Source organism: Ornithodoros turicata, chromosome 2 (assembly GCF_037126465.1).
Source record: "Ornithodoros turicata isolate Travis chromosome 2, ASM3712646v1, whole genome shotgun sequence".
NCBI lineage: Eukaryota > Metazoa > Arthropoda > Arachnida > Ixodida > Argasidae > Ornithodoros > Ornithodoros turicata.
This window is the reverse complement of record NC_088202.1, coordinates 10,848,795-10,863,854: the sequence shown is the minus strand read 5'-3', so window position 1 is coordinate 10,863,854 and position 15,060 is coordinate 10,848,795. Positions and strand designations below refer to the sequence as shown.

Here is a 15,060-nt window from a genome sequence, read left to right as displayed (position 1 = left end):
TGCAACCTTTGTGCAAACGTGAATGTATCGGGACTTGCTGTGATTACGCGATTATATTCATGGCGATAGCTGCGAGGGAGGCTTTCGCTGGATTCTCAAGACGATGCCCTTACGTCTGTTCACCGTCAGTGGGAAGATTGCAAAGAAAATGAAGCGTTTCGTAGATGACAAGCTCGAGCTGTTGGAAAAGTATAGACGAGGAGAGACAGTCGACCCGTGTCTCATCAACGGGGGTTTCAACCGACCTATCGTCCGTCGCTACTGGCTTCTCCACACATCCCTCGACGTCACGGTGACCGGCGACGACGAGCGTCGGCTCAGCACGTTGGAAGGTCGTCTCTCAAGCGTCTTGTGTATGTCGTGAAAAAAATAGACTATTTTACGAAACGAGTTCGGTCACGAGGAGACGTTTTATTGTTTCGTCATTCTGTTCAAGGTTACAGGAAAACATGGATACACAATTTTTCAAGCTGTAGCGTTTCGACATGCGCGTGGCTACGTAGATACAAAAAAGCCCGCAGTAAGGCGGAAAAGGTGATTGAATACACTGGTCGTTATACTCGTCCACTGCAGGTAAAGTCCTTCGAAGGTTTGCTTCGATGGGGGAAGTCCGTAACTGTCGAAAAACACAGCAGACCCATCGTAGTTTTTCAGGTAGAGCACCCAGTGCTGCCCGCGCTTTCTTCGCTCTTCCGTATTGATGATTAAATAGCCGGGTTTGCGTAAAACGAAGGCTTCGTCGGAAGCGCAAATGCCTCTCAGCATGGAGGAAGCGAGGGGGTTCAGGGACACGAGTTCCAAGATGTCGCTCTCGTACATCTTTTCTATGGGAAGGTGACCGTACGGTCCTTGTCGATGCACATGAGCTTGGGACACTCGGAAATCAAGAGGACGGTGACCGCATGTGGAAGGGCTTTAGTGAAGCGTAATTGCAGGCGAACGTTTCCTTTTCGCCACTCGTTCAAATGCGAAGGAGAAGAACACTTGCCCATGTCCAAGTTGAAGTACAGAAGGAACCCGTTCGTTTTAAATTGCTCGTAGCTATACTTGAAATGTTTTTCACCCAGTTCTTGCAAGAAGTAGGGAATTTTGACGAGGTCGTTCTTAAAGTCGTACTCGGCTCGGACTTGCTGGCCGTCCACAGAGAGCATCGAATGAGACAGGTCGTAATGGCGGAATTTGTAGGGGTTCGATTGGATGTCGCCGAGAAAGTCGGACGTGGCGAGCAGGGAGACGCATAATTTGGAAGGCACCCTTTTGGGGTTTTCAAAGTGAGCGTCCAAGCTCCCGCCACTCAAGCTCTGCACCTTAGTTTCCAATCCGCGTAACACGTAGATGGCCTGCATGGTCTGAAGCCGCCGCTCGTATTCCAAAAACAGGGAAGGTGCAAGCATCACCTTTTTCAAGTGTAACGTCATTTCTTTAATGTCCACCTCGTAATTGTACGTTTTCTTGTCGTTGTGGACCGATATGAGTTTAAATTCGTCGTTGTTTAACAGGAATAAACGACGCGAATTTCGACGGCAGGTACCATAAGGCACGGCAGTTGAAACAGGTCGGTACTGATCTGTCCGCCCAGGTTAAAGAATTTTCCACGCTTCGTCGCTTCGTAACGTTGTCTCGGACCGCGAGACGAGACGTCGTAATCGTTCTTTAAATGTCCGTCGTCCTCGACATAGAGTCTAGCCGCGTGCACGGTTTCTTGAGCCAGGGGCGTGGAACGAATCACGACGTCCAAAATACTCCTGTAGGCGTACAGCACGTTGGAACTGACGAGCTGGTTATTCGCATAAACGGTAACCGTCTTAAACATGCCGCTCAACAAATGGTTTATTGGGAAAACGACATCTTTCTCGTCCATTTCTTCCCCGTCGTCGCGAACAATGCGCGCGGTCATAGACACAAAGCTACCGTAGAGATCCAAGTGTGCCCTTTGCAAATTTTGAATAGAAAACTCGATCACGGAATTATTTACCCCGTTGACCGGATAAAAGAGTTGGTACGAAGTATCTTCCACACCGTATTGAACAGAAGGGGGTTCAAATATCATCACATCAGTCGTTAGACAGATCGGCGTCTGTATTTTTGCTTTCGTTGACGTCATTACGGAGCGCGCAGCGGATGTGTGACCTTCACGGCATACCAAAGATATGTGCGTCGTGTGTCGGCGCCTTTTGTTGTCTTTTGCGGCGTTTCTTCAGTTGTTGTTCCACAGCCCTCCATGGAATCCAGCACGTCTCTCCCCGTTGCTATGGCCGTCTTTTTTACTGCGCGCGATATTCCTTCGCCATCGGCCAAATTCCGCGCCATCGGCCAAATTCGGCGCCAAGCGCTTCAACGTTCTCTTGGCGATCGGTTTTATTTGCTGCCAGATGGGAACGATAAACTTGGATATGTTGCTCAACACACCGCCCCTCGTTGGAAAAGGGGTCCTGTGTACACGGGAATTATTTGGGGGGAATTACGGTACATATTTTAAATGCAACATTAGATTGGTTCTGCCTTTGGACCGCAACGGCAAACGTCTTCCCGTTTCGTCCGCGAGAACGATCGTCACTGAGGGAATTTCGAATTGAGACAGGTTAAAATACTCAGTGATGGCCAGTGGTTAACTACATGTAGTTAAACTACTAGTTAAACTACCTGATTGTAGTTAAAAAGTAGTTATCTACTACTTGCAGAAATGTAGTGGCAACTACTAGCTAAACTACTATTTTAAGTAGTTAACTACAGTAGTTAGGTTACTGAAGGCGCCAACTACTTCCAATTGTGCCGCAAGCTTTACGGCACGATTGTGCTTCCGACTTTTACCTTGAGCTACTTGTTTGATGAGAACGGAGGTGCAGAGCAATTGTGTCGTGCATGTGTACTAAATCTTCACTTTTAATGCTTGTCTAGTGAAGCCTCATTTGCTGTGAAATAATTCTGCCCAAAACAAACCCGCCGCAAGCTTTGTATTTGACGATCGTAGCAATGGCTTGAGTCTGGCTTGGCAAGTTTATTATTGCTTGTGATTCACATTTAGGTGTCTAAGAACACTACAAGGGATTGGTGTTGGTACAAGGGATTGGTACGACGTTAAGTAGTTATAGATGTAGTTAAACTACATTGCAGTAGTTAAAAAAGCAGTTTTAACTACTCCCCTGAAAAGTAGTTGAACTACTCGTTAAACTACTCAATCAGAAAGTAGCTACTAGTTATAGTTAAACTACTGTAGAAGTAGTTAGTGGCCATCACTGAAAATACTGGATGTTATCTAACGTGTAGGTGACGACGTGCTTGTGTTTCTCGTAATAAAAGGGTAGTATTTTTAATATCGTTTTTTCCTGCCCCCACGTACGTGGGTTCCATGATATCCGTGTAGACGATTATGTTGTGAAACAGGGGTTCCAGGAGTACCTGGGCGGAGCTCGTGGCATCCTCCTCCTCCCCCGTGAACACGGTACGCGATTCGAAGCCCAAAAGCACGGCCAGGTACTCGGAAAGTCTTAAGGTGGAGGTGTCCTCGGAAAGGCGAATTTTACATTTCTGTTTGGTTCCGTCGAAGCTGAAGCACGCGCGTTCTCCTACGCGCTGGTTAATCGCATCCAGAAGCGCTTGCGGCGTCGCATAATAGGCGAGAGGCAGATGTGCCTGCAAAGATCGAGGAATTTCCGTCTTGAGCATGAAAGAAAATAGGCGCGCTACGGGGAGAGGGACGCGTAGCGTTTCTCCGTGTCCCTGGACGTGTGTGAGATGTAGCAGCTTGACAAAGGGTTCCGGTACGTGCAACCCTTTCGGCGTTTTCAGAGAGTAGACGTTATCCGCGAATTCTAGTGAGGCGTCCAGGTTGTGCGTCTGGAAATACTTGTTGAGCGTGTTACGTAGGGACGTGGTTTCCGAATTCAAAGTGACGTCGCCGAAAGCGACGGGTGCAGCGTGCTCCCATAAGATGGAGGTGGCTTCGCGTTCGCTCAATTTGGAAGGCTTCAGCGCACGACCTGCTTTGCGGGATGCTAGCGAGGCGTCGAGCGCCTGTGAGAGCCGAGGGTCCAATTCTACGGCCTTCACGTCCACGGGTAAGACGAAGTCGTATCGCAATTTATTGTACGGGAAAGAAACATTAAATTCCAAAAGGGCTTTTCCCAAATCCCTCTCCAGATCCGAGGTGACACGAGAAGTTCTCCCGGCTTCGACCGTGTCCTCGAAAGAAACCTCGATTTTCGCATCTTGCCTTTTGTACCCGATATTTAAAAAATTGTTGCTTATGCTGAGATCCATCAGACCGACGCTATAGCGATTGGAGAGCTGAAGCGGACTATTGAAAGCTACCGTGAAGGTGTTGAGTTTATTCGAGGGAAACTTATCCATGCTGGCGTTCGAGAGCAGGTGGACTGGCAGAGGGCTGGCAGGAGACCAGGTAGATGTCTGACGTCATTTCCCAATCTTGACCACGTTGCTGCTCGGAACCCAACTGTCGTGTTCTTTGTCGTAACCGAACCAGCGAACCAAGGAGAAGCTCTGACTGTTCACTTGCTTCTTTCTCAGCACTTTCGTTACTGGCCAAGGCTGATTATCGTCTTGGGTTACGACGAGTACCTGCTCCAGGTAGAAAGATCCGTCCACTTCCTTACCCCGGTAATCTTCCAGGTGCACGACGGGAGGGGAGGTGTCTCTCAGGCGGGAGACGGTGAAAATCTGAGGCGACCAACTCCCTTCCGAGCTCTTATGAAAACCTTTTCTGTGTAGTAGGACCCTCACTTTATCTCCCACATTGAGCTTCTTTTTCACGGAGGGTACGACGGGCTTCCCATTTATCTTGTTGAACAGCTCCAATTCGTTTTCGGGTGTGACTTTGGACGGGCTGATGCCCAAAGTCCTGTGTTTGGTTTGTTCTAGTCGCGCACGATCTTGGGAAGCGCGGAAACGAAGTGGTATTTTCCGGTTACTCTAAAATAGCGGAATATTCTGTCGCGTAAACTGCGTATCACACGTTCTGCCTGCGATGCTTTGATTACTGGAGAGAAGGTGGAATACATGTGGACCTTCTTTCGTGACAGATACTCCTTGACGATCTTGTTGTAGAATTCCCCTCCTCTGTCACAAAAGATGCGTTAGGTGCGTTACCTCCGCGAAAAAGTGTTATCATGGCCCTTTACATTTCGGCTGGGCGTTTCGTCTTTAGCGGGAGGGTGCGCAGAAAGCGGGAGAGGGAATCGATCGCCACGAGAATGTAGCGGTAGTCGCCGTTGAATCTCTTGTATTTTGAAAAGTCGGCAAGGTCCATTTGCCACACGTCGTTGATCTTGAGCGTGATGATGCGTCTCCTATTCAACTTTCTTCTGATTGGATTGTGTAACGTGTAGGCATCCAGCTTTCTGAGAATAGTGAGAGCCTTCTTTTTGCTCAAGTGATGCGCTTTTCTATAGCGGTCCACACCCCCCAAACCACCCGCTGGTTTCTCATATCCCTCCATAAGTCGTCCACGCAATGGAGGCTTGCTGCTGCTGCTGTTGAGGCTCGCGATATTTGGGCAGAGAAATCACGTGCAATAGTTACAAGACTTTGGCGAACCAGGAAGGTTTCTTTTCCGTTCTACGTTGCAACAAATAATTGATGAGTTCGTATACGGAGGAATGCCTGATGGGCTTGCCCAACACAGAGACACAACCGTCGCGATCCCAGGAAAGAACCTTCTTTAATTCCGAGACGACCCTTTCCGCTTCCTCTTCGTCCACCTCTGGAGAGAGGAGCGAGTAGTCAAAGTCATTTGTAGCGTCGGACGCCTTGTTTTTATTGTCGTAGGGGTCAAATCCGTACTGCTTGAGTATGTGATACAGTGCTTGCAGTATGAGTTTCACTTTGACGTCGTCACTCTACTTCGAGGAAAGAATGTTTCCGATGGAGGAGCCGGTCACTTCAATTCTCTTGGCCATTGACGAAAAGGTTCAACACGGCGGAAAGTAGGAGAGGAACCACCGACGAAAGAACGCCCTGCCCTCGCTGCTGAGAAAGATAGTGCTTCAAACGTTGCGGATTCTTGTGAATCTTTTTGTAGGCAAGCCGTCGTAAGAAGCGTTTGTGCTTCTTCAAATGCGCGAACGTGTCTGGAGCTAGAGACACCTTTCCGTTCAATACATTGAAGCAAATTTCGGAGAGGTGTTTCATGTCGGACGAGGAAGAACGTCTCAAGACGTCGAGACGGCGCGGAGGGGGTAGAGTGGAGAGTACTTTGAGTAAAGTGAGGTGAGGGCGGAGATTCATTTCGGGACGTAGATATATTGACGTTCTGCCGGAAAGATATTGCTACGCAACCTGTGATCCTCGTGCGTATAGTTGTGAAGATCCATGAGTAAATAAGCATGGGGCGACGACATCGCTTGTTTATATGCGTCTGGAAAATACTCCAATCTTTTCCTGCCAAATTGCTGTTGCCCGAAATGTTCCATCTGGTGCACGCTGCACATGGTGCGCCACAGGATGACGTAAGTGGCGTTGTAGGATATAGTTCTAAAATGGCTACTGTCGAAAAAGGTGTTTTGAACGACTAAGAAGATCAATGCGTTGGCGTGGTGAGAACCCCGAATGAAAAGATCGGTCACCTCCTTCAAGGGACCGGCGTTGGTCATGTGATCGTCGACGATGATCAGCGTTGCGCGCGACGTGTCCCACTCTCGTGGTAGCTCCTTGGTAAATTTTACGGAGTCCCCAAATTCGTCCTGCATGCTCGTCGAAGCATATTTCTGTACATAGAATATTTCTGACAGAGGTTTGTCCACCACGGCGTTCAGGTTCCTCAGCACGTTCGCAACAAAAGTAGATTTGCCGCACATGGAGGGGCCGCCTAAAATACAGCGAAAAGGATGACGGAAACAAAAAGGTTTTGGGGAAGACATGTTGCGTGAGTACACGTTGCACGAAGAAAAAGAAGAGACTGAGACTCGAAGAGGGATGCATCGCTTTTATTTACACATCGTCGTTGTCCTCTAGATCGGAACTGCGTTCCCAATACAGATTATCCAGGCTAAAGTTGGACTTCTTTTTCGACACTCTGTCCGCCGCTAAGATGCGGTCGAGCGTCTTCATCTTGTCCTGACACATTTCTTGACGTGCTTGCAACCATTCAAGGCGGTGGACTTGAAATGCTTCCTTCACAATGCCGCAAATAAATTCGTGAAGTTCTTCGTTTTTGTCATTCCTCGCGGACGAGAAACGCAGGAGAATAAACCGCACATGGCGTTTTCCACATATCGGTCAGAATGATGACGCGAGCGCGGTGCCTTTATACAGATAAACGCGCGCGCAGCGGGAGGAGCGGAGAGGCGAAACCGAAACCACCCGCGGGCGGGCGGCGCAGAGGGCGCTAGGAGCGTGGGTAGCTGCCGCGGCGCGGCGCCCGGAGTCAGTTTCTGGCTGGCTGTCGCGGAGAGCAGACGTCTGCTCAGTTGCTCCGCAGTCCCCGCGCCCGCTCAGTTTCTGACTGGCTGTCACGAGAGCAGACGTGTGCTCGGTTGCTCCGCAGTCCCCGCGCCCGCTCAGTTTCTGACTGGCTGTCACGGAGAGAGCAGACGTGTGCTCGGTTGCTTCGCAGTCCCCGCGCCCGCTCAGTTTCTGCCTGGCTGATGAGCAGTCGCCGCAGGGGAAAAGGTGAGTGATTTGCCGCGTTGTTTTACCACGCTCCTTTTCTCACATGTTTGCCGTGCCCCTGCGTTTAGCGGTGACTAACGAGTGATTTGCCGATGTTTGACTGCGCTCGTGTTAAGCCTTTTCTCGCATGTTTAGACTTGTTCAGCAGTGACCAAGCCTTTTCTCCTTGTTGACGCACGTTTAGCGGTTCCCGCCTTGTGTTAGGTGTATAGTGTTGAAGCGCTGTGGTTAGGCCTAACCGATCGCTCCCCATAAGCCTTTTCCCCGACGTGTACTGTTTTCTCCGTGCTGTTTAGCAGTAGCGGTTAGACCTTTTCTCTTGCATGCCTAGACTTGTTCAGCAGTGTTGGGATTTTTACCTGCCGCTAGTATCTTGTTGTTCTCTGTCTTTCTAGCATAGAGCTATGATGGTGGCGCCATCTGGTATGATGCCTTGCAACTAAGTGGCCATCTGTCGTCGATCTCTGCAACTACCTGCCGCCGACAACTACCAACATGGCGGGCGCTGGTCACTCGGGTCTTCCGGAGCGGTTTCTTCGCAACGGCATCGTTGATTTGCTAATAAATTGTTTCTCTCCACTTTATTTCTATCTATTTCTTTCTTTTTTATGACCATGACTATCCGGAAACGCACAGGGTGGTCTGGACACGAGTTAGACGCTCCCCAATTAGTGTAATGACTCCCTGGTGGGTGCTGATTAATGTGGGGGGTCCCAATTAGCTCTAATTGCTAATTAAACGTGTCCAGAAGCCTTCTAGTGTTTCCGGATAGACGTGGTCATTCATTACTACTGACAAGTTCGCCGGCATCTCCGTCGTTCGCGACGTTTGCCGCGTTCACTCACGTAGTTCGAACGTAGCATTAACGGTAGCTCGTAGACACAGGAGGATCAAGAGGAGGGCGTCAGACCAGCGCTCCCGGTTACCAGTATCGGGCCGTTAAACCTTTCAACCACACCATTGCACGCATCGTGATAGGCTTCCGAGCCTACAGATGCATTACAGAGTCAGGAGCGCTACAGATGCATTAGTTTTGATCAGTGGATGCGGCGTATACGAACCTGTGTTTCATTATTGCAGATTCCTCAGACATGCTGTAAGTACAATAAAAGCATATATTGCTACTGTTATCTCAAAATCTCGGACACATAAAAGCAAATTCGTATTCACAGAAAGTGTCTCACACAAAATTGACCACGGGCAGTTGCTTCGGTGCCATATTTTTCACTCTTTTATTTGTGTATTGTTATACTCCAAGGGCCTCCTAGAGTTACGTAGGGAGAGTGAAACACACGCACAGCATCCGTCAGAGTTAACTGTAACGCGCCACCGCGTGGCTCGCGCAGACGCCAGAACCGCGGAGCGTTGGCAGCTGGGTGTAAGACAAGGTACCAGAAGGCACAACCGGTGGTGAGCGCGAAGCAGAGACTGATTGTACTGTGCAGCAGCCACCCTGCCAAGGATGCATGTTTCATCTTGATGCCTCCACCCACACCCTTACAAAAACAGGCTGGAGCCAGGTGGATTTTCCAAGCTGGATTATTGAACCGGATCCGTAGTGGATCCAGCTACAGTTCCTTCGCGGCGCTAGCCATGGAATAATAATAATAACAACATAATAGATCCAGCCTGGAAACGGGATGGACCCTGGGTGTAACTACGACGACTCCAGCCCGAAAAAGCATGCCTGAACCAGTTCCACAATGGACACAGGCTGAATGGCGATGCGGCCTGTTTCCAGTTGGAATTTCGTGTCCCGATGTTTCGGGGTAGCTTCCACAGGAGCCAATGTGGCCTTCTGCTGGAACCTACGTTCCAAGATCGAAGGCTACATCAGATCACGTTGAAGCAACTGATTCAAGATAAATTGCTGCACAAGGAAGCACAAAAAGTTTAAATAAGCTAGCAGATTAACAAGTGTCCATAGGCGAATAAATGGAAAGATTTATTGTAAGAATGTGAGGCAGTCTGGCTGCAAAACAAAGACGCTGTCTTTGCAAACTCCGCTAAGCAAGAAAGGGAGATTTATAAATAAGGTAGCTAGAACAATGAAAACACCCTGCTGCTTCATTAATTTCTTATCCACACTAATACCTCATAACAGGGATGATAACATATATAATAGATATATAATAGATAATGATAACAGACATGCTACATATATTCAGCAACAGTGACAACAATATAAGAAGATAATGTGATTTCACGCAATTTGATGCAAAGTCTGATACATGCATATGCGAAATCACAAAGGTCACTTGTCAGTAGCACTTTATCATTTTATTGTCCGACAGAGTAAGTCCGTCCTGTACAAGCGGGCGATGGCACACCATGAAGGCAGTTCAGATAACTATAGATAAATATCCGGTCACTACTAGAGCAAAGTGGGGCAAGATGAAACAGAAATTTGCAGTTGAATATCATTTTTTTTATTTTACGTGTTTAAAAAAAATAGCCGCAGGCACATTCTCAGGAGTCTAGAGCTTCTGACCTCTAAATGCAGGACGGATGTAGCTGGTCTAAAATAAACACAGAACAAGAAATTCAAAAATGCAGATTGTCTAATCTTTTCCCAACCCTCTGGGCAAGACGAGACATCGCGTGGGGCAAAATAAGTCACGCTGTGATAATGAACTATACAAATTAGTTTTTGCAATCCAAGCAGACAAAGTGAAGTCCGTTGGCCCCTACATCCCACATAGTGTGCAATAACACCACACAACATCTCGTGCTATTTCCCTCCACCGTCCTTTGCAAACAAGGCAACACAAGTCTGATGTGTCGCTGGTCGCTCGCTTTTGCGTGCGTTTCTGATTTGCTAGAAATATCCTAGGAAACACGAAAATTTGCTGGAATATCCTTGGCAATATGCAAAAAAGAAATCTCTGAGGAACAAGCATAAAGCCACCTATAAGTTGACTTATCCGTTTCTAAACTACATTAAATTTACATGAAATTGTCGAGTCTTTCCCCGTGCAGATGCATTAATTTTTCTGTTCAACACAGTATAGCCAAGACTACCGATATTTTGCATATATCTAGATGAATGAATAAAGAAATATGATGTCAACACACATTAATAGAATAAGCCCCCGAAACTCTGCTGCACAGATGACAAGAAAAGGGACTACAGAAAATCGCGCCTTTTTGGCAGGTCTTTACATTCCAGGCAGAAGTAACTGACTTTTTTTTCTCTCCACCACATACACCAATCCTGACAATTTTCACGTGCAAAAAAGCGGACATGCAGAGCCACCTATGAGTAAAGTTTCAAGCGCATGGAGCAACACTGGGTTTCCACGGCTACGTCTTCGTGGCTCTAAAAGAATGCTACTACGTCATAACCACGTGGCATTACTGTGTCAGGCATCATTTCGGCCTTATTGGGCCAATAAGGCCAAAACAGCGGTCCAGTGCTGGTGAGGCGACGTTTGGGACTTATATGCATGTGTTCTACGTGCAGCCAAAGAGCTTCGGCTAATTTTCTTTCCTTAATACATCACTGGCTTTGCACTGGGTTTTCAGATGTGAATCTCCCACGCTGACGGGAGGACATCACGTTCCACGTGACCTTCCGACACCACTCGCTTAAACGTCGCCCACCTGCGCACTGCTGACGATGGTTCAGAAATGCCTAAACAGCTGTCCATTGCTTGTGTGGCAACGTTTGAGACTTATAAACATGTGTTCTACGTGCAGCCAAAGAGCTTCGGCCAATTTTCTTCCCTTACGCCGTGCAGAGATCTACGAGTTGTTCTAATGCAGCGAATGCGAGTTGTGGTTGTGCAATACATATGCTCTGTCGTGCTATATTATATATGAAATGCAGCTATAGAGAGCGCGACGAAAACAAACGGAACATTTGCAGAAATGGAAAGGGACACCTCGTGACATTAATGGGGGTGAAGGCGGAGGGTTTCTTTACAGTTCCTCGTGCACTGGAAGTCGAGCAAAATAACTACAAAAAAGCAAAAAAAAAAAAAAACGACAGCCAAAAGTAGGAATGGTGGAGAGGATGAAGCCTACTACCAAAGAAAAATATGCATAACAGCCATTTTTTCAATTGTTGCAATTAGAGCAACTGCAATTTCAATTGCAACAATTTTTCCCCACGCACGTACTCCTTGTTTCCTATGCAGCCCTTCATCCTAAACTACCCGGGCAGTGGATTTGCATACAGAGCATGCTCTAAGGAAAGAAGAAATAAATTGGGAAACAATATGGTTTTTATATCCTAGACTTCAATTACCCCTCATTTTATTCCCCGACACTGCAAATAGTCCCTAAACTCTGTCAGTGCATTTAGTTCGCACAGCGTCTAATGGCTGTGGCCAGTGCACTAAGTTCGTAAAAGACTAAAATCCCCGAAAGTGCCCGTACTTCTTGGAGTATAGGCGGTCTTGGAGCTTACTACGACATTTTAATAGTTGATCAGCGAAACAGAGACAAAGAAAGAGAATGCACAAGACACCCGACTTCTACTAGTAGTACTTTATCATTGCATGGGCTTGCTGCTCCAGTCGCGCATAAAAAGGAAGCAAACGCTGCAAACCGGTCAGGAAATATTTAGGGAAGAAACTCTCTTGTTCTTCTGGGCACAGTCCTCATCGTTGACACAGTACTTAAAGGGTTAAAAGGGGTGGCATGTTAAAGAGCTGATGTGTATTATAGCTGGACATGTCATCCCTAACCTTTTTTGCACGGCGTCCCTAACCCTTTAAACAGCATCGCAATGATGAGGACGGTGCCCAGAAGAACAACAGTTTCTGTTCGAAATATCGACGGCTCTCGTCCTGAGGCTTTTCCATTTACAGGCAAAGATACCACAGTGCTCTCAAATTGCGTACAATATGTTTCGTAAAATATAGCTTTCTTCCTGCATGTTTCTGATCTCACAAATTGTAGTGTACCCGAATTTGCAACAAAAACCTTTTAAATCTGTGCTGTGCAGGGTCGGTACAGTACTGCAGATATAAAGTAATTCTTTGATATCATCTCAGTTCCAGGTTGCGGTCCAGCAAGTCCCGGAAGTGCATGTTCTGCGTCTGGATTTTATGCGCCTTAACCGTTATTTCTGTAACCCTCTTGTTCGGCCATCATGTGATACGTACGTAGGGATTCTGATGATAACATATAGTGAGTAGATAAGCCCGTGATAACGAGTCGCCAAACTGTAGCGAAAGTTGCAGTTTATTCGAGCGGTCGCCGCTTAGGGGTGGGCGCCTGTAAGGGCGCTTTTCCTATACAGAACGATGGGGCGCCAGCGAGGCGGCGGAGAGAAAGACCTGAGGGAAGAGACTGGGGAAAGAGTGAGAGACAATGCAAGATGGCGGCATGACATGTAACGCGTGTGTGACGGTGTTCGCGGCTTTTCTGTATTTAAACTGTTTACAGGCGTTTATCATATAATAACGTATCCCGGAGGTCAATAAATTCATCCGGTGAGCGTTACAGTTGAGCTAACGGGCCGACGTCTGAAGAAGCCGTGATCAGCGACACAACAAGACGGTCATGCCGAAGAACAAAAGGAAGGTCTCCGATGAGGCGAACGCTCGTGAAGGCGACAGCGCTGAGCTTCGTGCAAGCATGGCTACGCTCGAAACCAAGGTGAGCCAGAAGATAGACGCTCTAGCACAGATATTGGACAAAATTGTCGCCCAAGAATGTCGAAACGGCGGCCGACAGTCCAAAGTCCCGTGCGTTGACGCGTCTGTGCAATGCGATACGGTTCAGGTAGAGAATCTCGGCGGCGCGGCGGCAAACGCCGACAGAAGGGGTGTTGGATATCCCCGCGTGTCGAGTGACGTGCACGCAAGAGTGGTTGCTACGGGAGTCCCTTTCGCTGCCCAGGTGGACGGGCAATCTAGCTTGAATGGAACTCCGGAGAGAGAATCACTGCTTGGTGCTCGATACCATCTGAACCCTGGTTAACGCCGGACGCAGCCGTGGACAAGGTGGGAGAGCAACGATGAGCCTTGGCGTTCAAGTGAGTCCTCAAGACAGGGAGATAATGACAATTTGGAAGTGCCACGAGACTTCTTGGAGGGTCTCAAGTTCAACGGCAAGAACGACGACGCTTTGTTATTCCTACGTCGTGTAGAAGACGAGATAGAAACCTACGGCGTGTCCGACAGAGCAACAATTGTAGCACTGCACAAGCGTCTTGTAGGACGTGCCTTTGAGTGGGGACAGATGGCGGCTCGAACATTCCGTGACTGGGAGACATGGCGTCAAAAGTTTGTTGAGCGCTTCACGTCTACTCGTGGAATTCGAGAAGCACAGCTGGCTCTGTCCCGCGTTGTAATGGCAAGCAATGAACGCCCTGCGGACTATGCAGACCGCATCCGTGCACTGGTACATCGAGCAGGATTTCGAGATTCGTCGCCGCAGTTCCTAACTACTATTTATGAGGGATTGCCAGCCCAGCTGACTCAGGTGTTGAACCGTTATTTTGATGCCTTAGATGATGTGACCCATCGCCAGAAAACAATGGGTAGCCTACTACCCGGACAGGAGAAGACACCCAAGAGGGAAAGAAGGGCAGCGGCAGAAAAGGCTGATGACCAGGCTGACAAGGACAGGTCAGAGATTGCCAAAGAGGGTTCAACAAGCCAGAAGCCAAGACTAGCGACAAGCCAGAAGGACAAACGAAGTTGCTTCCGGTGCGGTGAGGTGGGGCATCTCATAAACCGCTGTCCACAACCGCCTAGCCCGCGTGACAGTGAACCTCTCCCGGAACAGCGAGTGACGTGTGTGTTGGTGTCTGAAACGCAAGCTTTCCAGAGAACGGGCGTGGGGAACCCGGAAGAAGTGAGCTCCCAACTCTACCTGTGCGGCCTCACCTGTGAGGTGTCAACATCTGTGAGCGAACTGTCTGGACTTTATGACATCAACACAAGACCGGACAGGTTGCCCATGAACGACCTACACCACCGGCCAGTGATAGATCTGACAGTCGGGGAGAAAGTGGCACGTGCTCTGTTAGAACCTCGTATCCTCACAGTTTTTGCAGAATGCCAGCGGAAAGGTCAACACTCGTATAAGGGCAGCATTGGACGACTCGAACTGTGCCAACATGACAACAGTAACCTCACTACTATTGGTGGATTAGACATCGAGGTCACATGGAGAGATCAAACAGAGTGGATACCCTTCCAGGTTGTACCGGTACAAGCTACAGATTTTGTACTGGGAGCGTCATTTTTGGTACGCCACCGTCTGCTGACGGACCAGCGGGATCAAGTGACGTCGTTTGCTCAGACGGATGATATGATGTACGTTAACAACCTCGTTGGTGACAGCGTTGCATCAAAATGGGTGGACAGATTCCCAAGTGTATTTTCGGACAGGATTGGGAAGACGGGAGATCCTAGAGACCAGTGCAAGTTGCGCATGCCCGAGGGCCCACCGATACGCATCTACCGCAGAAACCTT

General features: G+C 48.4%; 1 protein-coding gene across 1 annotated transcript in view; it reads left to right on the top strand.

Moving 5' to 3' along the window:
* Positions 1-15,060, top strand: part of LOC135385188 (uncharacterized) — a 45,329-nt gene that overhangs the window by 15,805 nt on the left and 14,464 nt on the right. The window contains exons 4-5 of the mRNA XM_064614384.1: positions 8,707-8,722; positions 12,627-12,733. Of these exons, the coding sequence (XP_064470454.1) occupies positions 8,707-8,722; positions 12,627-12,733 (123 nt within the window). The remainder of the gene's footprint in view (positions 1-8,706; positions 8,723-12,626; positions 12,734-15,060) is intronic.